Source organism: Tursiops truncatus, chromosome 9 (assembly GCF_011762595.2).
Source record: "Tursiops truncatus isolate mTurTru1 chromosome 9, mTurTru1.mat.Y, whole genome shotgun sequence".
In the NCBI taxonomy this organism is placed as follows: domain Eukaryota; kingdom Metazoa; phylum Chordata; class Mammalia; order Artiodactyla; family Delphinidae; genus Tursiops; species Tursiops truncatus.
Window position 1 is genome coordinate 46,422,341 of NC_047042.1, and position 27,060 is coordinate 46,449,400.

General features: G+C 41.1%; 1 protein-coding gene across 3 annotated transcripts in view; it reads left to right on the plus strand.

The window, feature by feature from the left end:
- The window catches only part of SLC25A13 (solute carrier family 25 member 13), a 203,131-nt gene that overhangs the window by 106,101 nt on the left and 69,970 nt on the right, over positions 1-27,060 (plus strand). For all 3 annotated transcript variants that reach the window (XM_019927669.2, XM_019927678.3, XM_019927685.3), the window contains 5 exons: positions 5,138-5,277; positions 20,709-20,855; positions 23,124-23,262; positions 24,020-24,113; positions 24,340-24,424. In XM_019927669.2, coding sequence (XP_019783228.1) covers positions 5,138-5,277; positions 20,709-20,855; positions 23,124-23,262; positions 24,020-24,113; positions 24,340-24,424 — 605 coding nt within the window. The remainder of the gene's footprint in view (positions 1-5,137; positions 5,278-20,708; positions 20,856-23,123; positions 23,263-24,019; positions 24,114-24,339; positions 24,425-27,060) is intronic.

Genomic DNA, 27,060 nt, shown 5'->3' on the forward strand with positions numbered 1-27,060 from the left:
AAATCACTTTGGTTTTTAGTTTCTGATTTTCCAACTATATGATGGAAGGAGTACTCTTACCTCTCATTGTCTCACCAAGGCATGGAGAAATCTTAAAACAATCAAATGTTAAGTGAGAAAGCTATTTGAACCTCCTAAAAGGAGAAGAGACTATTAACCTGAGATGATATTACAGTGTCTTCCAAAGTGAGGGGGGAAGTTCCAGAACCCATTGTGACTATTGGGCTTAGAGATGTTTGTTTGAATGTTTGAATGTACAGGAAATGTTTGAATGTACAGGAAAATGTTGAGGCCAAGCATTTCAGAAAATCAGTGCCCCCGAATGACTTCTTGTAGCGGGATGAAGTATTCAGACTTAAGAATCTATAAAATATTTTCAGAGAAAAAATGTGAGATTTCCAGAGTGACAAAATTTAATATTTTAATTTCTTAAAAGAGTTGATTAGCCTTGAAAATGACTATAGAAATATTGGTAGTTTTCCTCTTTATCAGTAATAATAATGCTCATATCATTTGGATGGTCCAGTTAGAATGACTTGGTAATCTTATGATATTTGAGTATTCAAGCCTCTGTTAGGTAAGTTAGGAGAGTGAAAAATAAATTTTGTAGAGATTGTATCAAGTGGTGAAAAACTCCAGGTCTTATTTTTCTGCAGAATTCCATGACCAACTGTTCTTCCCGTAGCAACCTTTTCTTCACCACAAATGTAGCATCAAGTCCTTAGGGTTTGAAAATAATATTTGCTGCTGGCAGGTGATGCCAACATCTGTAAGTGCCTAGACCAGGATCTGTCCTGTCTCAGTGGCTTTGGTCCAATATGTTTTGATTGGACCCTTAATTCACTTCAAAAGAAATGAACCCTTCTTCATGCTGTTGCTCTTTACTGAAAAACTCCCTCACAGGTTCATCTGAATAAATCCTCCACAGCCTTTAGGACCCAGATCAAGTTTTACCTTCTCCAGAAAGCTTTTTTTTCTCCCACTGTTGTAAATGCATCCTTCCTTAAAATTGTGTTTCCTTGCCAAGAGGAACTGTTGCTGTTTAGCACTTAATCCAGTATACTGTTTGGATGTGTTGTTTAGTTAGTTCTTGTGGATTAGACTTGGATTCAGCACCGTGTCTTCTCCTGCCCTCCTACTTCCCGCAGGACCTAATACAGTGCTCCCAGCTGTGCTGGCTAACTAAGGACTGACATTCTTACAGTGGCCAGTGTGTTAGAACGGCTGAGAACTGAAAATGGACCTCATTCTCAGGGTTGTGTAGTTTGTAAACTGTCCAACTCCAGGGAGCACTGGTCACATAGGCCATGAAGTGAATGTCAGTCACTGGATTGTACAACTTGCATGTCCCCTTGGGTCTACAAGGGGCCTGTGTGTACACTTACTGCATGACATTAGGTCTTCTGGAGAATCTTTCCTACCTCCTTCCTTTCATATTTTTTTGTCCGTTTCAGTGGGGAGTTTAAAAACGCTTCTATAAATCTTTAGAACAACGTTTTTCAAAATGAGGTTCTGGACCCTTGAATTAGAAAAACCCAGGAGGCTAATTAAAGTGCAGGTTCTTTAGTTCACTTGAATCAGCCTAGGCCTGGGGCTGGAGACATTAATAAGGAAGACTGACAATTCTTTGTACTTCACTAAAATCTTAGGAAATGATTGTTGAAATGGCTTTTCAGTAGGGTGGAAACTGTAGTGCCTCAAAGGGTTAATACCACTGTCCTTAACCTGTTGCACTATTGTAAACCTTTTCTTCCTCATTTAAGTTCAACCACAACTTAGTGAATAGTTGCTCTATGCCCACCATTGTGCAGGCACAAGGGGAGAAGCAGATGTGAAAAATACGGCCTTTGTTCTGAAGGTGCTAATAATCTATGTAGAAAGAAAAGATGTATAATTAATGTGTATACTCACGCAGACCTATCTGCATACCTATACAATACTATATAGAGATATCTTTTTAAAAACACATCAGTAGTTCAGGTCTGTAGGATTGACAGTTTGTACAGTTGAAACGTGTTTTAGAGATCACATATAGCTCTATACTTCAGGGGGACTAAATTTCAGTACTTCAGGCAGGCATTTGCATAAGAGAGACAAGCTCTCATGGAATAGTGGAGAAAGCTCTAGACTTAAGGTTCAAAGTTCACAGTTTTGAATTAAAGTCAGAGCTCTGGTAAGCAGTGAATGATAGTTAATTATAGGAAAAATAAGATTGTTGGTTAGAGTCCGTCACATTTTAAATTCATTTACTAAGTTTTGAGTAACCTAAATTTATTATATATATTTATAGTTTTATACCATATAAATATTAAAATGGATAATAAATGCCTTAGCTTTATATGCCAATATTGGGTTAATACCTTCTGTTACTTTTCTTTGTATTAATACATGTAATTTGCATATATTTAGCCTAAAACACATTTTTACTACTTCCAGCTGACACACCCTTTTTATAACATGCCTGCTTTTGTAAATGTCTCTCATCTTGCTTACGGTGGTAGCAGGAGATACGGAGGGTCTTTTTGGGTAACTTCCTCGTCACTGCTGTGGGAGTTCCTGTTGCTCATTGTAATAGTTTGCTGGGGTTGCCATAACAAAGTGCCACAGAGTGGGTGGCTTAAATGACAGAAATGAATTTTCTTACAGTTCTGGAAGCGAGAAGTCCCAAGATCAAGGTGTTGGCAGGATTGGTGTCTTTTGAGGCCTCTCTCCTTGGCTTGTAAATGACAGTCTTCTCCTTGTGTCTTCACGTGGTCTTCCTCTGTGCCTGTCCATATCCTAATCTACTTCTCTTATAAGCATGGCAGTCATATGACATTAGGCCACCCCCCCCGCAACGACCTCATTTTAACTTATCTCTTTGAAGAACTTGTCTCCAAAATATAGTCATATTTAAAGTCCTAGGGGCCATGGCTTCAACATACAAATGCAACACAGCACGTAGATCTCATGTCCTGTCACCTCTGAATTCTTCTATTACAACATACCAAACTTCATCATGAACTTCCGTCTTTCCAGCTCTATCACTAACTTCATCAAGGTTTCCAGTGTTGGACTTTTTGTTCTCCAGAGTCATCATTTCTTTATGACTTTTACTTAACCTTCCATCTACCCATGTCTCCAATACTGGGTTAACACCTTCTGTTACTTTCTATAGGATGTTGAAGGAAAGGTCAAGAAAAGGAAGGACCTCGTTTTTGACAGCTATCCCATGATTATTGCATTGAAAGGTTATTTTACCAGAATGCTGGGCAGAGAGGAATCTTTATTTCACCAGCTTGGCAGAAAAATGGCCACCAAGTCATTTTTGTTTGTATATTTCTCTAAAATTTTATTATAGTATAGAAACATTTTTTTATAGAGTAAAAAATTGTGTGTTTTTTTTTCTTTTGGTCACATCTTTGTCATTTGAACATCGTTTCTCATTAGATCATTTATTGGTCTTGATTAGAAGATTGATTAGAAGATTGTGGGCCTTCCTTGAATCTATCCTGGGCCTGCTTCATACAGAGGCATAGAAATTTAGAATGGGAAAGGAGCTACAGGTTATCTAGGTTAATATCTATTCTATCACATATAGCCACTAGAATAATACCTAGCACATGGTAAGTGCCTAAGAAATGTTAGCTACTATTAGTAGTAGAATTTAAACCCAAGTAATTGGACTTTCAGTTCGGTAATTCCTTCTCAGAGGTTTTAGAGCCAAAAAGAAACTTGCTGAGTCTCCTCCTACTTAGTTCATTTCATTCATCACTCCCCACTCAGATCCTCAATTCTTGATTCACTTCATTTTTCTTATGTCCTTTCTCTCTTTTTTTTCTCTTTTTTCCTAAAAGTGGAGAAGACAGAATAAATCCAAAGAAATTGAGGGTTATGCTTAAAAACTTCTTATTTTATTATCCTTATCAGGGCCAGCCTGAGGTTTTCTGCCATCTTTTATAAAATTTATGCCTGGCATAATGCTGATTTTTTACTGCATTCTTCGTGCAGATACACACCCAATCTTATACTGATGACAGCACTACTGTTTCTTCATGGCAAGACTTTTAAAATTTCTGGAAACTTTAAAAGCATGGAATAAAAACTTGTGAGTGTAAGGGTGGATGGAAGTAGGAAATTTGGGGGAAACCGTGGAAACACGTGCCAAGGTTTTTGGCACCCTTTAGAGAATTAAAGAATTTACCTCTTTTTTTAAATAGTTGCAAAGGGAAAAAAACAAGGTAACAGGCACAGTTTGCTCATAAAAGCGAACAGGGTTGGTAGATATATTTAAAGATGTGAAGGCCAGGACAAATTCATTAATATAACTTGTGTCCCTTTACCCTCCAAGCATACACTCATGTTGGGAGGCAGAGAGACTAGTAAATAAGAACGTGAAGCTTTAGAAAAGTACGGTTTTTCATATTGTTGTTTTCTGTTCTCTGTCAGTCCTCTTACAGTTTTGTGGTAGAGGCTAAAAAGAGGGGAAGAATCAATACTACAGTACATTTGGTAGCCCATCTTAAAAGCGGATTATTTGGACCATTTGAGAACGTCTGTCGAGCCAGAGTGTGCAGGATAAAGTTAAAGGATGGGGCTGTTGGCTGTTCTTCCCGTTACCTTTAAGTGTGGCCTGATGAACAGTGGAACTTTTTACAGCTTAAATAGAATCTTAGTGCGGTTGAATATATGCTTCAAGATTTATATCTAACTGATTTCTAAATCCTCAAAAACATTTTAACAGCTTGTTGAGGAGGACTATATTTAAGACTTGTGTAGTGTTCTATGTGTGTCTGTATGTATATGTGTGTTTCCTGCCACTAAAGATTGAATTATATCCCCTGTGCCTAGAAAATAATATTTGTTGAAACAAAACAGATGACGATATGAGATTTAGCTTATTACTTTGGTTTGTGACTGCCTTTTAGGGCTTTTTGTGTGTGTGTAACTTCTTGATTTTTTCCTTTTATTGGGTGGCATTATTAACTTTGACTTCATGAGACTCCCAGTTCTATTTCTGCCATGATTTTATAATCTGTATTTTTAAAGTTGAGTTACTTTTTATACAAAGAAAGTAGCAATATCCATTTAATAACAGGTTTTATAAGGAAGAACCCGATTTGCTTTGTTTTAATCAACCTTTCCTTTCTCTTTTCAGAGGACGTTAAGCAAGTTTTTGGACAGACCACAATTCATCAACGTATTCCATTTAACTGGGATTCAGAATTTGTGCAACTACACTTTGGAAAAGAAAGAAAAAGACACCTGACATATGCGGAATTCACTCAGTTTTTACTGGTGGGTCTAGCCCTTATAAAAAGCTTAAAAGAGTGAATAGGTAGAACTAGGATCGTGATGCACATTTGCTAACCCTGGCCAAACCATCCTATTTGGAAGTATTTCTTTATTAGTATGTAGAAACTATAGGATTAGATAGACTCTTACAGACTCTGCAAAACCCCTTCCTGCTTAAATGGAATACACATTGAGGACCCAGGAAATCAAGTGATGTGCTGAAAGGTCACATAAATCAGGAGGGACACAATCAGAACCTGAACTCTCGGCTTATGGCTGGTTCCGCCACTACTTACCAATATTTTGTTTTCCTTTGGGAAATGGACAGGTGTCATCATCAGCATCTAACCATAGCATCATTTCACCTGAGGCCTTTTTATAGCCAAGACACTGGATCTAGACCTTGACTGCATATTGGAATCACCTGGGGAGCTTTAAAAACTATTGTTGTTTGGGTCTCCCATCTCTAGAGATTAGAGAGAGAGAGAGAGAGAGAGGGAGAGAGAGGGAGGGAGAGAGAGAGAGAGAGAGAGAGAGAGAGTGTGTGTGTGTGTGAGTGTGTGTGTGTGTGTGTGATGGAGGGCAGGGAGGGACTGCTTGGGCCTTGGGGTATTTAAAGCTTTTCAGGCACTTCTATTGTGTTGCCAAGTTAGAGAATCACTGTTCAGAGCACTAGCTGTCCGTATCCGGGGTTCAGCTCTGTGGGAGTTATCTACATCTCTGGGACGCCCCTGGCCCAGTCCCTCCTGACTTCCTCTCTTCCCTCCCTGCTTCGTGATAATTTCACTAGGCCACTGATGATACTAACAGAAGGCTAGTAACAAAATATGATCATAGTTTAGTTTTCCTCCTGAAGCATAATTTTAAGACTGTGTTGATTCGGATATTGTTTAGTCACTAGAGATCAATATCTAGATAATGTGTAGGTCTATGTGATAAACCACTCTTTCTTTCAGATTTTTATGCATTTGTTTTGCTTCTCTAACAATTTTATTTTATTAAATATAATATTTAAAAGGCTTGTTTAAGAGAATTAGTTTGCTGTGTTTAAGTCGTGGGTCTTGAGGAAAAATTTGCCAAGGAAACCATCTTTTTCTTCTTTTTTTTAAAAATTGAAATGTAGTTGATATACAATATTATGTTAGTTTTAGGTGTGGTTTGACATTTGCATACATTCTGACATGTTCACCATGATAAGTCTGGTAACCATCTTTCCCCATACAGAGTTATTACAATATTGACCATATTCCTAATGTTGTGTATGACATCCTCGTGGCTTCTTTATTTTATTACTGTAGGTTTATAGCTCTTCATCTCCTTTGCCTGTTTTGGCCCCGCCCTCCCCGATCTGCCTACCCTAAACACTTCTCTTCTTTGTTACTAGTAACATCAGCAGTGGGTATCTTGGTGGCCCTGCATCCTTCGTGCACCTGTGACCTTGCCAGAGTCTTCTGAGGAGTGGTTGGAAGCACAGCTGTGGGGCGGAGGTGGTGGGTACAGGGACACACGTGCACCGTGCCCAGTGCTCGTTCACTCAGCATTTTGTGGTCTCCATTCTTAGGCACAGTGTATGTAATAGGTTGACTTTACTAGGTGCCTTTCTTTTTGACTTTCACTGGTATCGTTATGATATCTAAAATTTGTCACGCTTTGTAGTTTGCTTTTATTTTCCCAGTCTTTGAAAACTTAAAAAACAAGATGTCTTAAACATGCCTTTGTATTTATTTTAAAATGTGTTCATGTCTATGAATTCCCGTTTGCAGTTCTATATAAACATAAACCTGATTAAATAACTCAGGTGGAGAATGGAGTTGTTAGGTTTGTGCTCTTGTTTATACAAGACATCGCGCTGCAGTAGGAGATGGTATTCATTTTGATGAGGAATAATTACAATAATGCTATTGAGACAGATGCCTCCAATTGACTTTATGGAACACAGCCTAATTAACTTTTAGTCTTAATGGGATGTTAGCAGTGGTAAGGATGATCAGGTTTCCCTTTAAGCAAATATCAATTATGCCGAATTGAGTCAGCTGTAATCCACTCAGCTGCTTCTAGGCCTTCCTCAAGATATGGACAAGCCAGAGGCAAAGATGAGATGACTCAGGGATTACTGATTAGGTTCCCAGCTGCAGCTTGTGGGGCATTTACTTGTACTGGACTCCGTTCTATACTGGTGAATACGCTCATCCCTCAGTGTCCGGCATGGGACAATTTTGACTTTGTAGCCAGAACGCAAGTGCTAAACTTTTACTAGATTAAAACGGTCTTGGTAGGTAATTAGGGCTTTGCTTTTGTGTCCCACTCCAGGCCCAGAGTTAAAGGAATTAATGGATGTATCATGATAGACTTGCTATGAATGCCGATGAAATGCCAGTTTTGGTGTCTACCATTGGGTCACTGTCCCACTGCCCCCATTCAAATGCTTCCTTTGCTTCCTTTGAAGTCTTTTCTGAATGAAGGTAGAGCCTCAGACCTCAACTTCAAATACTTCGTTCTTTGGGGCTCTTTTCTGGATGCAGGGACCTTCTTAAAGATGTAAGTAAACGTAATCTCCTATGTTTGGGGCTCTTGCTTTATCAAGCATGTGCCCTCCTTTCTGCTGGGGAGCAGGGCTCAGAAACACAGGCACCAGCTCCCTGGCTGGTGCCAAGGTCGTGAAAGAACTGCCACCATGCATGCCACTTGCCTGCCACCTGAGGAGGAAGAGGAGCAGCCAGCCGTAGGGTCAACTTCACAGTGCTTGTGACCTCAAGGAGCCTGTTGTCGAAAACACCGGTCAATCCCACTGAAGGGCCTAGAAGGTATCAGCCTCACACTCTTGTGTGTTAACCTGTGCTTATGTATGTGCACGTGTTTGTGCCTGGTGAGCAGTGCAATTCTCTGCAAGGTCAGTTTTTTTCCCCTTCATTTAAAAAATATTTTATTTTATTTTTAATTAATTATTTATTTGGCTGTGTTGGGTCTTCGTGGCCGCGCACAGGATTTTCTCTAGTTGCAGTGAGGGGGGGCTACTTTTCGTCGCAGCACATGGGTTCCTCGTTGCGGTGGCTTCTCTTGCTGCGGAGCACGGGCTCTAGGCACGCAGGCTTCAGTAGTTGCAGCACGCGGGCTCAGTAGTTGTGGCTTGTGGGCTCTAGAGCGCAGGCTTCAGCAGTTGTGGCACACGGGCTTAGTTGCTCTGCGGCATGTGGGATCTTCCCGGACCAGGGATTGAACCCGTGTCCCCTGCATTGGCAGGTGGATTCTTAACTACTGCGCCACCATGGAAGTCCTAAAAAACATTTTACTATACGGAAGCTGGTGTGAGTTTGTTATAAGCCACCACGTGGCTGTGAGGGCTCCACATGTTCACATGTTCGTCTGGGTACTGTCTGAGGTGGTTGGTGCCGGTCGTGGGCATCTATTGGATGCTGAGCTGGAATGTTGTTTTCTGTGCTTTGGTTATAAAATTCATAAAGCGGTGAATCAGTTTGATATACTTGGAGCTAAATTTGTCTTGTTTGTATCTAAATGATATTGTTGAAGCAAGTAGCAGGGATGCAAAGGCTCCCTTGTAGAGTCTTGGTAGGGAAGGATTTCAGAAGGGAGTGGAACCACAGTCCTGTTACCCCCATCCTTAATACTGTTGCATCCACTGCTGCTATCTTTTTTGTGCCGGGTTCTATCATCTCCACTTAACTGCATGAGTGATGGTGTGTACGTGTAAATGTGAATATAGTTTTATACGTTGCAGTGTATGTGTGTGTATATTAAAATAGTCTATAAGCCTTTCCAACATATCTGTACTCTCAGCTCTTAGGGCAAAGCTCTAATTTTATGGTTACTAGTTGAAAAATGGATTTTAATATACTGAAAACAGTATATTTAGAAAACAGTTCTGAGAAATTTTCCTATTCTATACCTGCTGGAACTCCTGTTCATAAATGATATTAACATAGAACTCTCTACCCTGTTTTGAAGTATTTTTGTGATTGTTACTCGCATGAGGCAAGCCACCCAATGCATCTAATGTTTGCTGAGGATATGGGATTTGTCAAGAGGCCTTGTGCAAAAGGCTCAGAGGTGCAGAGGTAACAACTTTTGAAATGCTTATAATGTACAAGTCTGGGCGCGTGTTCCTATGTTTATTCGCCTGACAGCTCAAAAAGCACAACTGCAAACAGATATAAAATGTATGCCCTATGAGGATGCTCTTCTATACAAAAATCCTTAAGGGTTTGTAGCATAAACCCTTATGGCAGGTGTAAACCCGAAACCAACATTCAAAGTGTGGTTAGAGCAGCCGTCCAAAGTACAAAATTAAAGGGCCAGATACTACTATAAGGTCTATTTAACAGACCCGTTTTACGGATGAAGAGTCTGAGGCCTTTTACTTTAGAGTCTCTTAGCAGTATCTCATTTGTGATTTCGATTTGCATTTCCCTAATGACTGATGATGTTGAGCATCTTTTCATGTGCTTGTTGCCACTTGTACGTTTTCTCTGGAGATGTGTCTGTTCAAATCCATTACCTTTTTCTTATTGGATGGGAGTCATAGGCAGTTGTGAGCACAGAGTGAAAGAAAAGCCTCTTAAGTTTTTATGCCAAATTATTCTGTAGAGTCGGTACTGAGAGTCACTCTCAAAAAAAGTCATAATAGCAACAACCTTTATAATTTACAAAGTGGTTTTAAATATCCTGTTTCTGATGCTAGCATCCCCCAATACCCTGAGAGGTAATTATAGTTATTTCCTATTATATACAAAAGAATAAACAGACTCTAGGGTAAAATTTTGCATTTACAGGTAATTTTACGGGGAAATGCTCATGGTTTTCAATGGGGTCCCAAAGGAGTACCCCAAAAGAGTACAGACCCGCTGTTCTAGAGCTTAACTTCTTCCATAAGATCACAGACATGTGAGGGATTAAAAAATATGATGCCATTACCACTATACTCCACTATGTTGTCTCCAGGGCCATGGCTATGAAGTTAGTTTCTCTTCCTGGAAAGGGCCATGTTTCTGAATGGGGATGTACAGTCATGCATTGCTGGACATTTAGCATTCCTGATCCCGGCCATTAATTGCCAGATATGATTATAAAAAAGCCATAGTAGGGGGCTTCCCTGGTGGCGCAGTGGTTGAGAGTCCGCCTGCCGATGCAGAGGACACGGGTTCGTGCCCCGGTCCGGGAACATCCCACATGCTGCGGAGCGGCTGGGCCCGTGAGCCATGGCCGCTGAGCCTGTGCGTCCGGAGCCTGTGCTCTGCAATGGGAGAGGCCACAACAGTGAGAGGCCCACGTACCGCAAAAAAAAAAAAAAAAAAAAAAAGCCATAGTAGGGGTACCTGTTACGGTTGTTTCCAGTTTTATTTTATTATTATTTTTTTTTTTTGGCCACACCGCACGGCTTGCGGGATCTTAGTTCCGCGACCGGGGATCCAAGTGTGGAGTCCTAAGTGGAGTCCTAGCCACTGGACCGCCAGGGAATTCCCCTCCAGTTACTTCTTGATAATGGTTTATAATCATGGGTATATATTTCACATATAATTATTACATTTTAAAAATCATCTACACATAGGAGTTTCTAACGGCTCTGGTCTCAGGATAGAAAAGTCTCAGATTACTTCCCAATGCGATATGCTTGTTAACTAGAAAACTGTTGCTGTTAACTACCTCTCCTGTAGCATTTTCCAGCTTAGAAAGTGCTTTGGCTTGTGTTGGTCTTTACAGTTGCCTTAGGTGTTAAGCAGTTGCTATTGTTTCTGTATGAAAGATGAGCATGTAGAAGCTTGGAGGAGTTTTTTGTTCAAGATGAGACAGGTGGAATAGAAGTTGGTTTTACTTTTCCTAAATCTGTAGCAGTGTTTTCAAATTTTGTGTAAAATGTTTCTGAAGTGATTTTAAAAGGTGGTGCCCTGGGCCTCTGTCCCCACCAAGGGTCTGATTCAGTAGGTCTGGATAGGGCCTAAGAAATAGCCTTTCAAACAGGCGTCCTGAACTGTGATGTTCCAAATGGTCCGAGGGCCCCATGTTGAGAAACGTTGGTCTAGATGACAAAACCCTGACTGTTTAAAAGCACAGAATCTGGTGTTCAGGTCTCATCCTAAGGCTGACGGGGAGCTAGGAGAGGCAAACATGATCAGATTGGTGTTTCAGAAGGACTGCTCTGGCTGTTGTGTGGACAGTCAAATGGAGAGGGATCTGACTGGGAGAGGGAGACCATCTGGCCATTCTCCAATCCAAGAGAGAAATGACTATGGCTTGGGTTGGATGGTGATGGTGATGAGCTAAAGAAAATGGGTTCAAGAAAAGTTCAAGACATGGGCCTGTCCAGGCTTGGTGATCTGTTAGGATGGGGACAGTAAAGGATATGCAGAACTCATGGTTCGCTCCTGGATTTTAGGCTTGGGCAAGTGGGAGGATGGTGGTGATTTACCAAGACTGGGAGCACAGGGGGATGGGATGGAGGACATGTTGGTGAAGGCCTGTGAGGAGCGCTTTGCATGTAATCACCACTGATCATTTCATGGAGCCAGGAAATTTCTTCTGTTTTCAGAGCCCTTCCTCCTCTTACTGTAGGAAGAAGAGTCACGCACAAATCAACCACTCTCTAAATTGGTGACGAGGCCAGATTTTGAAGGTGGGATTCCATTAGTTAGCCAAGAAATGAGATAGCTGGCTTGGGAGGGAGTGGGACTAAAAATCCTCTCTAATATCTTCTCATCAGATAGAGTTTAAGGGGCTTCTCTGGTGGCACAGTGGTTGAGAGTCCGCCTGCCGATGCAGGGGACACAGGTTTGTGCCCTGATCCGGGAAGATCCCACATGCCGCGGAGCGGCTGGGCCCGTGAGCCATGGCCGCTGAGCCTGCGTGTCCCGAGCCTGTGCTCCACAACGGGAGAGGCCACAACAGTGAGAGGCCCCCGTAAAGCAAAAAAAAAAAAAAAAAATAGAGTTTAAGAATGAAGTTGTCTGATCCAACAGAAAGTCCTCATCACAAGGGTGTGAGTGTTTTACCATAACTTTATTCAGGTCCTCCTTTCGTCGGGAGATGGATGATGAGACCCAGAGAGGTGAATCGTAGTTGGTAGAGCTAGGAGTAGAACCTGGGACTCAGAGCTGTGTCTGGTGTCCCGACCAGCCATTCATATTTGTTAGGACCCTTGTCATCAGATCACGTGAGCCCCAAGCTAGCCCTGTTGGATGCCAAAGCATATGCATGCAAATAAGGCAACTGAACAGTTTTGGTTCTTTTCGTTAAATCAAACCAACCAGTATTTTGGCCTATGGGTCAACAATGGCATACAGACCAACCCAAGTCTTTTGTGTGAAATGGACATTTTGGTTTTCAGGTTCTGCGTCTTAGAGAGCAGAGTTCTGTAAGTCAGCAGCCCCAGGTGCTGGTGGTGTCCCACCACCAGCGTGTCCCTCTGAAGGCCAGAGATTTGCTGCTCCTAGTAGTGAGCTGTTCTGAGTCATAGGGTTGCGACTATGTATGTCAGGGTATCCTGGTTTAAGGCAAAACTTTCAGCACAAAAGCCTGTGTTGTTAAAAAAGGAATTGTTCCCCCTGCCAGCCCAACATCACCACCAAACAAAAGAAAACAGAACCTTCAACCATGGCAACATCAAATTCTCAAGCTTTGGAATTGAAAGAGCATTTCAGGTGTTAACAAAAAACAATCCTTTGTAGTAGAACTTGCTGAAGCCACAATTGTTTTAACAGGTCAGTGGACCACTAACAAAGTCCTTACTTAGGATTGAGTAACCCAAGCCATTTGTGCCGCCCCCGCCCCCAGGTACCCCAACTTGCCATCTGTATTAGTTAAAATATCTAGACCCTGGATCTTTAGTAGCCAGAGACCATGATTATATTTGCATTCTTAACATGGGTGTGATTTTTATGTTGATTTTAAGTTGGACCAGATGGGGTCTGTGATACAGCTTTGGTACTGCTTCATAAATACAGTACCACTTGATGTTCCAAAGTGAAATAATGAGTAAAGGCAGCTAATGTTGTTTTGCCCTCAGCTTCTCCAAGAGATGAGATTGTGTTTTGTGTCCAAATGGAAACCACTGCTAGTTTGGCGCCGAGTGACCAGAGATGGGGGAATAGCCTGGTCACTTGGAGAATTAGACACAGGATTCATTTCATTCGCACCGCACTTTCTGCTCTCTGGGCAAAGGAAATCAGAATTCATTGTGCTTTTGTGTCCGTGGTGTTCATCGGCTAGCTGTTTTGTTGAGTAGCCTGTTGTGCAGGCTTTTACAGTAACATCCTGGTGAAAATGAACACACCATATAGCTGTTACCCACTGTGAAGTTTAACGTTGAATCAGAAGAGCAAGGAAATTGAGATGGAAAAGCTCTGTAATGGTTGTTGTCAAGGTGTTGCTGTGTGTGCAGTGTCACGTGCGGCACTGGTACTAAAGACCCTTTTAATTAGAGACCCCACCCAGTGAATTGGAGATGAAATTTCACGCTGAACTCTGGAAGTCTGACTGCATAGACTGAATGTGGGGAGCACAGAAAAATGTTGAGAATGGGAACTACTTATCTCTCTACCTATTGCATTGCCAAGTTCCATTTTTCACTCAGTTTAAAAATATGTGGATCTTTATTTTAACTAGAATTTTTTCCTCTAAATTAGCATAGGATTATGAAAATGATACTTATATATTAAATGGTAGAGGTCCTGATACTTGATGTAATATAGAATTTATTTGAAATAGGGCCAAATATAATAGCATATTTTATAAGCAAACCTTCTTTATACATTTTTATTCCTCATTTTCATAAATAATTACCTGCATTTTCCCCAGAATTCTTCTACCACCACCCCTAAAAAGGAATTCTTTTGAATTATATCTTTGTTGATAACCCGTTATTAAAGTTTTAGATATGTATTTTTTAATTTCAAAACTATACAAAACACAAAAATGCAAAGTAGTCAGGGGTGTTTTGTGGTGTTCTTGGCTTTATAATATAAGTCTAATATAAATCATCTGGATCTGCTGCTTGTTTTGAGGGTCTGTTGGTCTTTTTTTTTTTTTTTTTTTTGGTTCCTGATAAATTGTTTTCAGGCTGAAGCACGAACTTGTGCGTCTGAATAAAGGTGGAGAGAATTTTTGCATTCAGAATGTACCCACTTGAAAATTGGAGATTATTAAGGAAATGACAGGCCTGGAACTCTTAGAAGCATGAATGTTAAACCAAAAGTGGTGTAACCCCTATATATGTGTATTTCTGTACAGCTAGCAACTCTGAAGAGTTTGATTTTTTTTTCCCCCTCCTGCAGCATTCTGAATGGATGTGTTAGAGTAGTTGGAAACTGCTACAGTAGAAGCCTAGTCCATTAATCATCCCGTACCGGAATAGAGGGAACAGAAAACAGCTCACTGGCAAATGTAAAGAGAAACTGGGCCTCCTTTCACGTGTTGGAGCCTTAGAGGTGGCCGTCCAGCTCCTTGCTTTGTGACCTCCTGGCCTTAGGTGAAGGAGAGCCCTTTCTCTTTACAGTCCTTCCTGGCTCCATCAACAGCGTTTAGGAAGCGCCCTGTGGCCTGTTACTGATAAGAGCTCTCTCGGGAGAGCCATGCCTTCATTCCAGCTCTCTGGGTTTTCCACAGGGTCTCAGGCCATCGATTTTATTGTCTGTACTCATTTAGGTATTGCTTCCATTTTTGTCATCTGCCTGCTCTTCCTATGCATTGTAGGATGATCTCATCCATTTTTACAACTTTTTTTTTTTTCCCTTTTGGTTTTTGGTAGGCCTTCCCCTAAAAGGAACGGGCAGTCCACGTAGGATAAGGATATGGCTCTGGAGCCAGACCGCCCGGCTGCATATCCAGTTTCATCCTTAGCGTCACGCGACCCTCAGCTGCTCTTTACCTAATTTTTCCATCTACAAAATGGAGGTGGTGGGTAATCCCACCTTATAAGGTTATTGAAAGATGAAGCAGGAAAATGCAGCTGTCCCTGGAGCATAGCCTGCGCTTAACAACAGTAAATGTTAGCCTTTGAGGGTTTTTTTTCCCCCTAAAATCCTGTTGTCTGCATTTCTCAGATTTACATTTCGACCTGTACCTCTGGCTTTCTTTTGTTTGTAGCTGGAGGCAAAGCTTATCTCACTCCAAGTTTCTCCCCGTGGTCAACTACCTCATCTCTTTCCCCTTAAGTATTTTCTTTTGTGGTAGATTCTCCTATCTCTCCCATCATCCAAGGTGAGAATTCTTTAAGAAACTCTTGTTCCATTTTTATATATAAATCACCACCCAAACTTTTCTTAAAATCTCTTTTCCAGTTATCTGTCCAGATCACTTATGATCCCCTTGCTTATGGTTTTACCCATGGCAGCATACGTTAGTGGTTGGAATCCGACAATACTTTGGTAGAGATCTCAGCCTCTCCCACCTCCTAGCTGTGTGACGTTGGACTAGTTACTTAACCTCCCTAAGCTTCGGGTGCCTCTGGGAGATGAAGGTGTTATCACTTCACAGGATTGTTGTGAGGCTTGAATGAAGTCCTGTCTTTGAAGTTCGTGGCAGAGCCCCTGGCCTGTAGAAGTGTTCAGGCACTCAGCTGTTACTGTTATCCTCCACCCTAACTGATCTTTGTCTCTGTTCCTGTTGTTGGTTCAGAATGACTTAGCAGAACTGTTCCTTACCTACTAGGTGATTTTTTTAAAGACTCCAAGAACTTATATTGGAACTGACTTTAGAGGTTTTTAAACCATTCACCTTGACCAAAATCAAAGCTACTTTTTATTAAGTGCCGGTCGCACGTGACGTCTAGTTTTTACCACTCGGTGCAGTCAGGTGTTGCTGAGGCTCTGAGATATAAACACACTTCCCTAAGCCCTCCCAGCAAGGAGCGCCATGACTGATACTTGAACCCTGCCCATTCCTGTCCCAAACTTCAGATTTGTCATTATAACAGATTGCTTCCACAACCCCTTGTATAAAATGAAATAAAATAGAATATGAAAAAATTAAAAAAATAAAATTCCTTGACGTATGTTTCTCAGCCAGTAGTTGAACAGGTATTTCCAGTGACTGGGAACCCCCTACTTTGCAAGGTAGCCCATTTCATTGCTGAATAGTCAGGTTAAATACTTCTGTGTTTTGTGCTGAAACCTGATCCCTCTATCTTCTCTCCATTGATTTTTTTTTTTCTTTAAGAAATACAGAGAACCAGTCTAACTTCTTTTTTACCTGATAGTCCTTTAAACCTTTAAATATTTGAACGTAACTATTGCGTCTCCGTCTCCCATTGTTCTCCTCTCCCCCGCACGAAGGACGAGTTTCTCCTTTCTGGTCCCTTTCGTTTTGGAAATGAACGGTAACTACCCATGCTCTAGACACCATGCATACCAAAAGCTCGCGTCCCAGCTTTACCCCTCTGGGCTCAGATCTAGGATGCTTCACTGTCTTGGTAGCCCTGAATAGGGTTAGGTTTTCCTTAAACAGCTGTAGAGGTGCCAATGGAGAGCTTTGATGTTAAGTCAGTCTACCGTGAGTAGTGAGCCTGGCTCTTTGTTTCAAAGATCATTCATTCTTGAATTAAGTATTTATAGAGTACCTGTATGTTAGCTCCCCCCCAGGCCTCCTTATTGGTCTTTCTCCTCCTCAATCTCTTGAGGTCGTGCGCAAGGCTGGGAGAAGGCCGTTTAGATTTGGTTTCTCTCCTCCATGGTCTCTGCTGTTGTTAGGAGGACAATCCTGGTGTTTGAGAGCGCATCAGAGACTTTTGCCTTAATGAAAAAGTTTGGGGAATTTTATTGTTTTCTCGTGAAAATAGGCTACAGAAAAATCTAGAGCACTGGAATACTTTAAAAGCAAATTGAATGTTTATCTTCTTATAGCTATGAAGACTCCTATGTGTCAAATAATATTTTGTAATGAAATTCCTGACAGCAGCATTATCCAGGCTTCCCATGCAGTGTAGTGGGGTATTAGGAGCAAGGTCAGTGCAGCGGCACTGCCTGGCTTTGAATTCCAGCTTTGCTGCTTCCTGTCAGTGAGACGTTCGTTTCCTCAACTGCTACAGTGGGGTTAATAATAGTTCCTGCCTCATAGGGTTGCTGTGAGCATTAAATCAGTTTATCACTACAGAGTACTTCAGAACACTGGCAGGTAATGTATGCTTACAAAATGCTGTTATCGTGGCTGTTTTATCATTTGAGGTAATAGTTTTCATTTCCTCATCCAGAAGAAGAAATAGTCATGACATAAACAGATGTTCTTCAGAAGGCAACCCCATCTTCAGTAAGCTACTTTTAAGTTTGGGGAGACACATAACTAAACGTTTTTACTATACTCGACTATTAGAGAACTACCTGGATCCACCTTGTTACTCATGGAATTTAGTGTCCCCAATCTTTAAGAACTGTTGGAAATGTGTTCTCAAGTTGTCCTTTGTTAGGGTTAGAAGTGCTTTTGTACCGTGATTGCGGGATTCCTGCTACTAGATGTTTAATCGTGCACAGAAGTGCGTAGTGATGCCACTTGTCCCCATTACAGACTCACCCCCTGTCCTGCAGTGGGAGCATCATCCCCACTTGGGTTTCTGTTTCCCAGTTAGACATTCTGGATGGATTGGTCTTAGTGTTCCGGCTTCCTGCTCTCTGAGGAGTTGGAGTGACCACGGAAACTGATACTGCTTTTGATATAATGTTCTGAGGAGCCCCGAGACTATTTCAGTTATAAACTAGGGGAAGTGGTAAATAACTGAACGCACTTTCTGGTATTGTTGAGAGTAATCTTGGCTTGCGATAGCTTTAGCAGTGGGTCTAGCGATTCAAAGACTGTGTTCGTTTACTTTCAATTGAATACATACTGTGGTCATTTTTCACTACAGGGTGTTTAACAGTTGGTTTCATCCTTCCTTTTAAATTGGAGACACTTGTACAGAGGACCCCTTTTTGTTCAATACATTGTAATTTGTCCACTCAGTTGGTTTTATACAGTACCTGTCACTGAAGATTATGTCCATGGTTTATTGAGTACCTGCTATATGTAAAGCATTCTGCCCACACCGTAAGTAGGATGAGCAGGACACAGTCTCTTTTTCCTGGCAAGGCGGGGGAAAGACAGGAATGTAAATAACTGATTATAATGTAGGATGGAGTAAGACAAGCCTTATAATTGCGGTTCAAGCAGGAGGCCGCATGATCAGATCAGTTATTTTCAGTTAGGAGGCCTGGTTATATTTACCTAAGTGGTGGCATTTGAGCCACCAAGTGGTAGGATTTCAGGAGCTAGAGCAGAAGGCTATAATCTCCGCCAGGTGGAGGGGAGAGTGTGGACAAAGGCCCGGATGTGTGGAAGTTTGTCCATGCTGGGCATGGGGTGCCCTAGACCAGGCTGAGAGTAACTCCTTGTAGGGTCTGGAGAGCCTTGCTTTGGAGATAGATCTTTACGATGAAAGGTTTCAGCTGAGGGTGACTGAAGTCAGATTTGAGATGCTGAAAGGCAGCTGTTGATGTGTGCAAGGTGGATGCAGAGGTCAGAGAGGAGTGCCAGACTGACAGTTGGGCCCATGGTGGCCATTCAGCCGTGGTCTGAGGAGGCCTTGAACCAGTGGTCAGGAATAAAAAGGAAAAGATGCATTTGACTGAACTTTCAAAGGTCCAAGTGGCTTAATGTAGTAACTGGTTTACTCTGGGGGAAAGGAAGCTGGAAAAATTGAAAATGACAGGTTTCTAGGGTAAGTGACCGGGAAAACAACATGCTAATAATTAAGCTTTGAACATGAGAGAAGGACCAGGTTTGAGGGCTGGGTGGGAGACATATAGTAGCGGATTTAGCGACGTGTAATTTTATGGCCTTTACAAGATACCCCCATGAGTATATTCACTAAGCAGTTAGAAATTCTGGCACAGCAGATAGGAGTGAGAGGCTTGGATCTGGGAGTCAAGCCTTATAAGAAATCTCATAAGAAGACCTAGCGGGGGAGGTCTTTGCCTAGGAGAGTTGAGTGAGAAGACCTGAGGACAGAGGGCTGACACGTGCCTCCTATTTAAGGAGCGAGTGGAAGAAATACTAGAAAGATGAGGGTCCCAGACGAGAGTTCCAGGCCGGATCAACACTGGCAGATGCTATAACCGAGAAGAGGCTTTTGAATAGGATAAGAACTCTGATTCTTATTATTGTTTTGTCTTTAAAAATGTTTTATTGTAGACACTTTCAAACCCCATAAAAGTAAGGATAAAGATATGATGACCCACTGTGTTCCCACTATACAGCTTCAATTATTATCAATATAGTCTTCCTTTATCTCCCCACCTCTCTGTGGGAAGAGAAGGGAGATAGGGTACTTCAAGGCATTTTCAGATTCATGTCATTTCTCCCACACTTTAGTTTGCACTACTTCATGAGGACAGTTAGTTTTCATAAAACTGTAAGTCATTATCTCACCAAAGTTAAAAAAAAAAGTTAATTCCTCAGTATCATCTAATAAAACTTTTAAATTTAAATAATTTAAAGTCCCTGAAAGCCACATCCGGGATGCCTTTTAATTTCATAGACATTAGATCTCACTCTAAGGGCCCATTTGGGAAATGGACAGAGTGTCTTGAGGAAGAGAATATAATACTCTCTGCAGAAGGGATGCTTCTCCTACATAGCACATGATGGGTTTTGACGGGAGACCGTGTTTTATTTTTTGATACACTTATCCCCTGAGAATAGCAATAGAAATCTAAGGTTGGGCTTCCTGTCCTTAGATCATATGAATTAAAACACATATCCAATGGCACTGCCACAGTTTTGCCACCTCTGATGCATGTACCATCCAGTCCCTAATTCTAGAGTATTGGTCCTCAATCGGGACATATGGTCCTCTCTGGAGACATTTTTGATTGCCATGGCCTTGCGGAAAAGGGGCTACCAGCATCCAGTGGAAAGAGGGTAGGGATGCATAGGACAGCCTCCATAACAAAGGCTTAACCTACCCCAAATACCAACAGTGTCGAGGAATGGCATATTCCTGAGCAGAGCCACCCTTTTCAATCTGCTGTTACATCACATGTGTGTGAACCAAGTTACCGTTAAACATTTTTCTCTGTTCTTTGGAGAGAGGTTAATGTCCCTGTAGGTGTTTTTCCTTTGATCATCTGCGTCCCCTAAGCAAGGTTTGTCCAGACCTTTGAGCCTGCCAAGCTTCATTCTAGGTTTTATTTTCCTTGTGTCTTTGGACTAGAGCAGAACATGGAAGTGATTTGGTTTCTTTGGGTAAGAAATTGAAGGAATGTACTTTCTCAAGACATGTTCACCAGTCTGAACAAAGTTCTCTCTTTGGAAGGAGATAACTTGGGAGTGCTATTGAACAAGTGTGGGGCTTAGTAAATCAAGATATAATGTATATATTTCTTCACTCCGATTTGAAATTGAGCAGTCATTGGTAGTAAATGGGAAACATAAATGAAGTACTTCACCTTCTTTGTTTGCAGGAAATACAGTTGGAGCATGCGAAGCAAGCCTTTGTTCAAAGGGACAATGCCAGGACTGGAAAGGTCACAGCCATTGACTTCCGAGACATCATGGTCACCATCCGCCCTCATGTCTTGACACCTTTTGTAGAAGAATGTCTTGTAGCTGTAAGTTGTTTTTTAATTTCTATTGGAGTATAGTTAATTTACAATGTTGTGTTTGTTTCAGGTGTGTAGCAAAGTGAATCAGTTACACATATATCCACTCTTTTTTAGATTCTTTTCCCACATAGGTCATTACAAAGTACTGAGTAGAGTTCCCTGTGTTATACAGTAGGTCCTTATTACTTATCTATTTTATATATAGTAGCGTGTATATGTCAATTCCAATCTCCCAATTTATCCCTCCTCCTAGGTTGTAACTTGCCATAATGAAATAGCTTATTCTACCTGGTGTAAGCTCAGTAAATAAGGGATTGTAAGAGCAGGTCTTACAGATTATGTTTAAACACTAACATTTTTTTATTTTCTTAGTGATATTGCATCCATTACCAAACTTACAGAGAGTGCTTTGCCAGTTTTAGTGGGTAGGTTAACTTGTTACCTGGATGATATGGACTATCTTAAAGAAATGTATTAACTGGCTTTTTTAAAAAGGAAAAACAGACATATAATCGCATATTAATTTGCTTTATATTTTGAGGTATGTCAAATGCTGATCTTTGCTTTTACCTGTTCTCCAAGGCAAAGTGGTTTTTGTAAGCAGGTAGTGCGCATAGATATGTTTGAGGTGTCAGCAGAACAGGAACTCTAACCCTTGGATTCACTCATTCATTCAGCATGTGTGTGGAGGCGACACTGGCACATGCAGTGGGCGGAGCCTTGCTGTCCTGTGTCGTGGAGCTTCCCTCCTAGTGGATGTCCAGCCACTCTGCTCCTTCATGGACCCTGAGGGTGTCCTGGAACATTCTGTGGTGGTGGTTCCCAAGCCTTGGTCACGGAGCTTAAGAATCATCAGGGATAGTTATTAAAAGTGCGGATTCTGGGCTTCCCTGGTGGTGCAGTGGTTGAGAGTCCGCCTGCCAATGCAGGGGACACGGGTTCGTGCCCCGGTCCGGGAAGATCCCACATGCCGCGGAGCGGCTGGGCCCGTGAGCCATGGCCGCTCAGCCTGTGCGTCCGGAGCCTGTGCTCCCCAACGGGAGAGGCCACAACAGTGAGAGGCCCGCGTAACGCAAGGAAAAAAAAAAAAAAAAAAGTGCAGATTCTGAGGTCTCTTCCAAGCCTACCCATTCACCATCCACAGGTGGTAAGGTCCTAGAATCTAATTTCTAATTTCTGAGGCTTCCTAGGCAATTGTGATGATCCCCCAGATTTGGGACCCTTATGCAATGGTAACTCTTCCTTTGTTAATCCCAGGGAGAGGACTTTTTGAGTGTTTTCACCATCACCTGAGTTTGCCCCAGTGCTTACCATAAGGGGAGCTTTTCATTTTTCCTCTTTTTCTTTCTGGTCTCTCTCTTTGGAGATGCGGTGATCTGACGAGGCCTTTTCCACTCCGGCACTGTTGTTAATCTCGCTCCTTTTCTTGGCCCCCCCTTCGCTATCCCAGCTCTCACATCAGCTATTTCAAACAAGTAGTAAGTGAAGATTTATGTGGTTGTTACCTTATAAAGAAGTGCTTTCCTAATAAAAATATTTTGCCTTGTTAGGGAAGGCAAGATATTTGAAACCTCAAACTGAAGTTCCATTCATAATGGACATGCTGTTTTCCTTGTCCCCGTGAAGAATTATGGTTTCTTACAAATTCTGATTATCAGAATTCTGACCAGTCTTAACCCTCATCAAAGCGTATGACATCTCATAATTTTACCATAATATGCTTGTTTGCTAGAAATCCTACCAATATAAAGTCTGTACTTAATGCTGATTTATTACTACTTATAAGTAACATGACAAATCATGATATTAATGTTAGATTGACCACTTCTCTTAGTATGTTTGTGTTGGTATAATAGAGTTTTGCATGTATAAGTATACACATGTGTGCATGTGTGTAATAGAGTTTTGCATGTCTAAGCTTTTAAGGATTGCTCATTAGATGAAATAAACAAACTTATAAAACATTTCCAATTGAAATTTGAACTCTGTAAATTACTACTGGTTCTGTTGTTATAATCCTACACATGTATTTAGTTTTCTAGGACTTTGTGGAGAGTACAAGTTCTGGTCATGATTAGTTGCAGTTACTTCTAAAAATCATTTATAGCTTTTTTTTAATGTGAAAGAAAAATGCTTATAAACATTTCTTTCTATACATGCTTTCTTGATTACTTCCAAAACTAGCATTTGATGTACATACTTCTGAATCTTCTTCATTCTATAAATGCTTTGTTTATTTTTCTTCTCCCCCCTCTTATTTTCAACTTATTTGAGGCTGCTGGAGGTACCACGTCCCATCAAGTTAGTTTCTCCTATTTTAATGGATTTAATTCACTCCTTAACAACATGGAACTCATTAGAAAGATCTACAGCACTCTGGCTGGCAACAGGAAAGATGTAGAGGTGACTAAGGGTAAGTGAGAATCTGAATTCTTGCCTGCAACTATCTTGGTGAGTTATTATTAGGGTAAAGAAGACAACTAGGAGTTTATGTTATAAATTTTTCTGTCCCACTGACACATATTAACCATATGGTACATGTGTGTTCTCCACCCTTAGATCAGACAAAACAATCTTCAGCACATTTTAAATAAACCCAAGACAGTCTTTGAATGGGGGAACCATGTAAAGTTTCTTAAATGTTTTCAAATCTTACTAAAACCTGAGCTAAATTGGCATCCTCTAAAGTGACCTTCAAAAGTACACAAGGAATTCCATAAACTTACACTGCTGACAGTGTGTGTTGATTGACTATCTCTGATCAAGATATCAGCATTTTAATGAGATTTTTTTTTTTTTTAAACAGAGAATTCCCTTCGGAATTCCACAGCTTCATTAATATTACGTCCTGGGACCTATGCATATTGAGTTTCATATCTCCTTCCTGGTTTTCCCTGACCCGCAATTTGAATGGCTTCCTGTGTCATTTATTCAAAGCCTTTGGATGACACCAAGCTTTTAGAGTCAATATTAGAGAAACTATTCTGTACACTTTTTCCAGATAAAGGAAAGAACTGCAAAAATTCTTACCCTGTTTGGATTGACTTGAATTCTGCGACTGTTAATAATAAAGTTTGGTGATGTTCGCTCATTCCTGTGCCTTGAGTTAATGCTGCATTTAGCGGCTATTCCTTCTTGAATCTTTCCCTTTTAACTCTTTTTCCATGCAGAGGAGTTTGTTCTGGCAGCTCAGAAATTTGGTCAGGTTACACCCATGGAAGTTGACATCTTGTTTCAGTTAGCAGATTTATATGAGCCACGGGGGTAAGTTGCTCTTTTTTTTTTTCTTTTTTTTTTTTTTTTTAATTAGCTTAATAAAGGGAGGTTAGGAGGTGGGGTAGGAGGACCGCAGCAAACCTGGAGAAAAAGAAGCCATATTAAAGATGACTCTGAAATATGGGAAACAAGAAAAGAAACGTTTTAAAATTCCATAATGTAAATTTTAATAAATTTGTATTTTGTTGTTGATTGTGCTCGCTTTTCCCTCTAGACGTATGACGTTAGCCGACATTGAACGGATCGCTCCTCTGGAAGAGGGAACTCTGCCCTTCAACTTGGCCGAGGCCCAGAGGCAGGTGGGTAAAAGGGAGCACACTTTCTTCCTGGTGTTTCTTTGATAGGGTCACCCAACCCCTTTTCACGTGCAGTTGCCTTTTGGACACTGGTCTCTGACCTACCATTTCTTTGTTTTGCACCAAAAATCCAGACCATTTCAAAAGACTGGAAAGAGAAATTACTTAGAGATATTCTGAGAAACAGATAATTGGCATTTGCTTTTCCTGTGAAAGATGGGGTGATTTCTTAACCGCCTTAGAAGCCTAACCCTTCCAAAAGAGGCAGAAGATCTTCTTCCCTCAATCTTGTGCTGGGAGAGGTGGGACTGGAGTCCCGTTTTGGTGTCACCGTCCCAGCGTCGTGTTGTGAAATGAAAGCTGGGCTCTGCCCCACAGAGAGGTACTTCATCAGGGCATCGCCCAACTGCCATGCCTGCCGGTTTTCTGAATATCAAAATGAGATAATTTTGTTTAGTCTGGAGTCATAGTTTGAAGGCTTTTAGACCTATTTTCTTTGTGAAAGGACTCATAAGTTATGTGGAAACAATTTGAGGAATGCTAAATTTTATTTTATGGTTAACAGAAACCAACCTCTTGAATTTGTGGAAGTCAGAAACCGAAGACCTGGGACCTCTTACATTTAACTCTTACTCGGCTTTCTATAGGTCAGGGTTATAGAATAAAAGCCTCCAGAGCATGTGTTGTGCTTACATGGTGTTTGTAAAATAAATCCGCTCACAGACGAGCATCGTTTTAGAAAAATACCTCCTTTAAGGCAAAGCCATCTCCGAATCCTGTGAGACTTAACAGTTTTTGGCTGGGAGCTCCGGGTCTGTACAGAGACGCCAGTTTGACCACAATGGGTTGATGCGGGCTGCATTTTTAGGACGGGCAGGCCTCGGGCCAGGACGCCCTCCTTTCAGCTCTTTCCCACCCGATGGCAGCGGCAGGTTTTGTGTGCAGCGTGTAACTCAGAACGGTGGGTGTGCACTCAGTAAACCGTAACTAGGCACCTCTGGAAAACCAGCTGGCTGCCGTTAAAAGAGGAAGCCGATTTCCCTGAGTGCAGGAGAGAGAACTGTATAATCACGTGCAGAGGTGGAAGCAGCTCCGCTCTCCCCCGCTTTGATTTTTAAACACTGCTTACCAGATGATGATCTCTTTCGTCTCTGCTACTATCTCCTGTAGAAATTTGGGGATTAAGAAAAAGGAGAGAATTTTTTTTTTTTTAAAGATTCCTCCTGTTCTTCAGCTGGCAGTGGTATCCCACAAGTTTTCCTCTACGTACTCTGCAGCTTTTGAGAGTTTCAGATGATGGGTGCTTGTGGATCCTGGCCATGAAAGGGTTAGATGAGATTGATGAGATTTATAGGAGGAAATGATTGGCTGCTGCTTAGAGGTTTAGAGCAATTCACTGGGGGCTTGCCTGGAATACTCTTTACTATGTGAACCCCAGTGGGCCTGACAACATCGACACTCTCAAGCAATGGAGGTCATCTACCTGGTAGGCTAGGTGCCAACATTTATCCTCCACAGAGTGCAGGAGGAGGAGTCTGTCTTGTGTCGTTTTGTGAGCACACCACATTTCTAGCTTTAGAAAAGTTAAATGAAAGTCTGGGATTTCATTTATTTTGTCTTTGGATGAGTTAGAGATAGTGGTAGGTTCCTCTCCCCACCAACCTATTATTTTCAAAGTATTTTCACTCACTGTTTTGATGCCAGCACCTTTCTAAGTACTGCATATTTATATCCATGTAAATAAAACAGTGCCTTTCCAACGGATGCTTCTGTCAAAATGAAGTTACTATGGTTAACAGATATAGATGGAAATCATCCATCTATACGGAGATAGCGTTGGATGCACCCCGTGGAATCTGCAGAAGAGATGTTTTACTTTCTTAAAGATGCATATTTCTATGTAAAGCTGTTTTCAGTTAAATAACTTTGAAGGAGATTCCAAATTATCTCATTGTATTAGAATTGTGCTACATTGACAGCAACTAAAACTCAGTGGGTTGATAGCTGGGATTGGTCATTATTTTCATTGTTCACTGATCTTAATTATCGTGGCTTTTGAAAAAACAAGTGTTACTGAATGTATTTATTCATTCAACAGGTATTTATTAAGCACCAGCTACATGCCACCCTCATGTGACAGCTCTGTGTGACATAAAATTGTTATTTTATTTATGTAGACAGAGAATGGAAATACTCTGAAATGTTCTGGCATCAAAAACACTGTAAGAATAATAGGTCAAAAGAACAATCATAATACAACTGACTGGCCTGAAGTATGAATTTAGAAAAGATGGACAAAAAAGGGGAGAAAGTATCAAATCACCACCTAGTAGTACAACCACCTAGTTGTAGCCACTGTAAACATTTGGATACCTCTGGGTGATGAGATAGCCAAAATGTTAGTGTTATTATTATATGCATATACATACCAAAATAACTTTTTAAAAAATAGCATATTCACACACAGTCTTTAACATTGGTTTTAAAAGATTATCATGAAACATTTCAAACATTTTAAAAGGTAAAGAAAATCATACCATGAATACCTGTCTACTCACCATATTCTTTTTAGCCTGTTTTTGCTTTATTATACCTTATGAACACTTTTTCTGAGCATCAAATATCTTTTACAATATTGC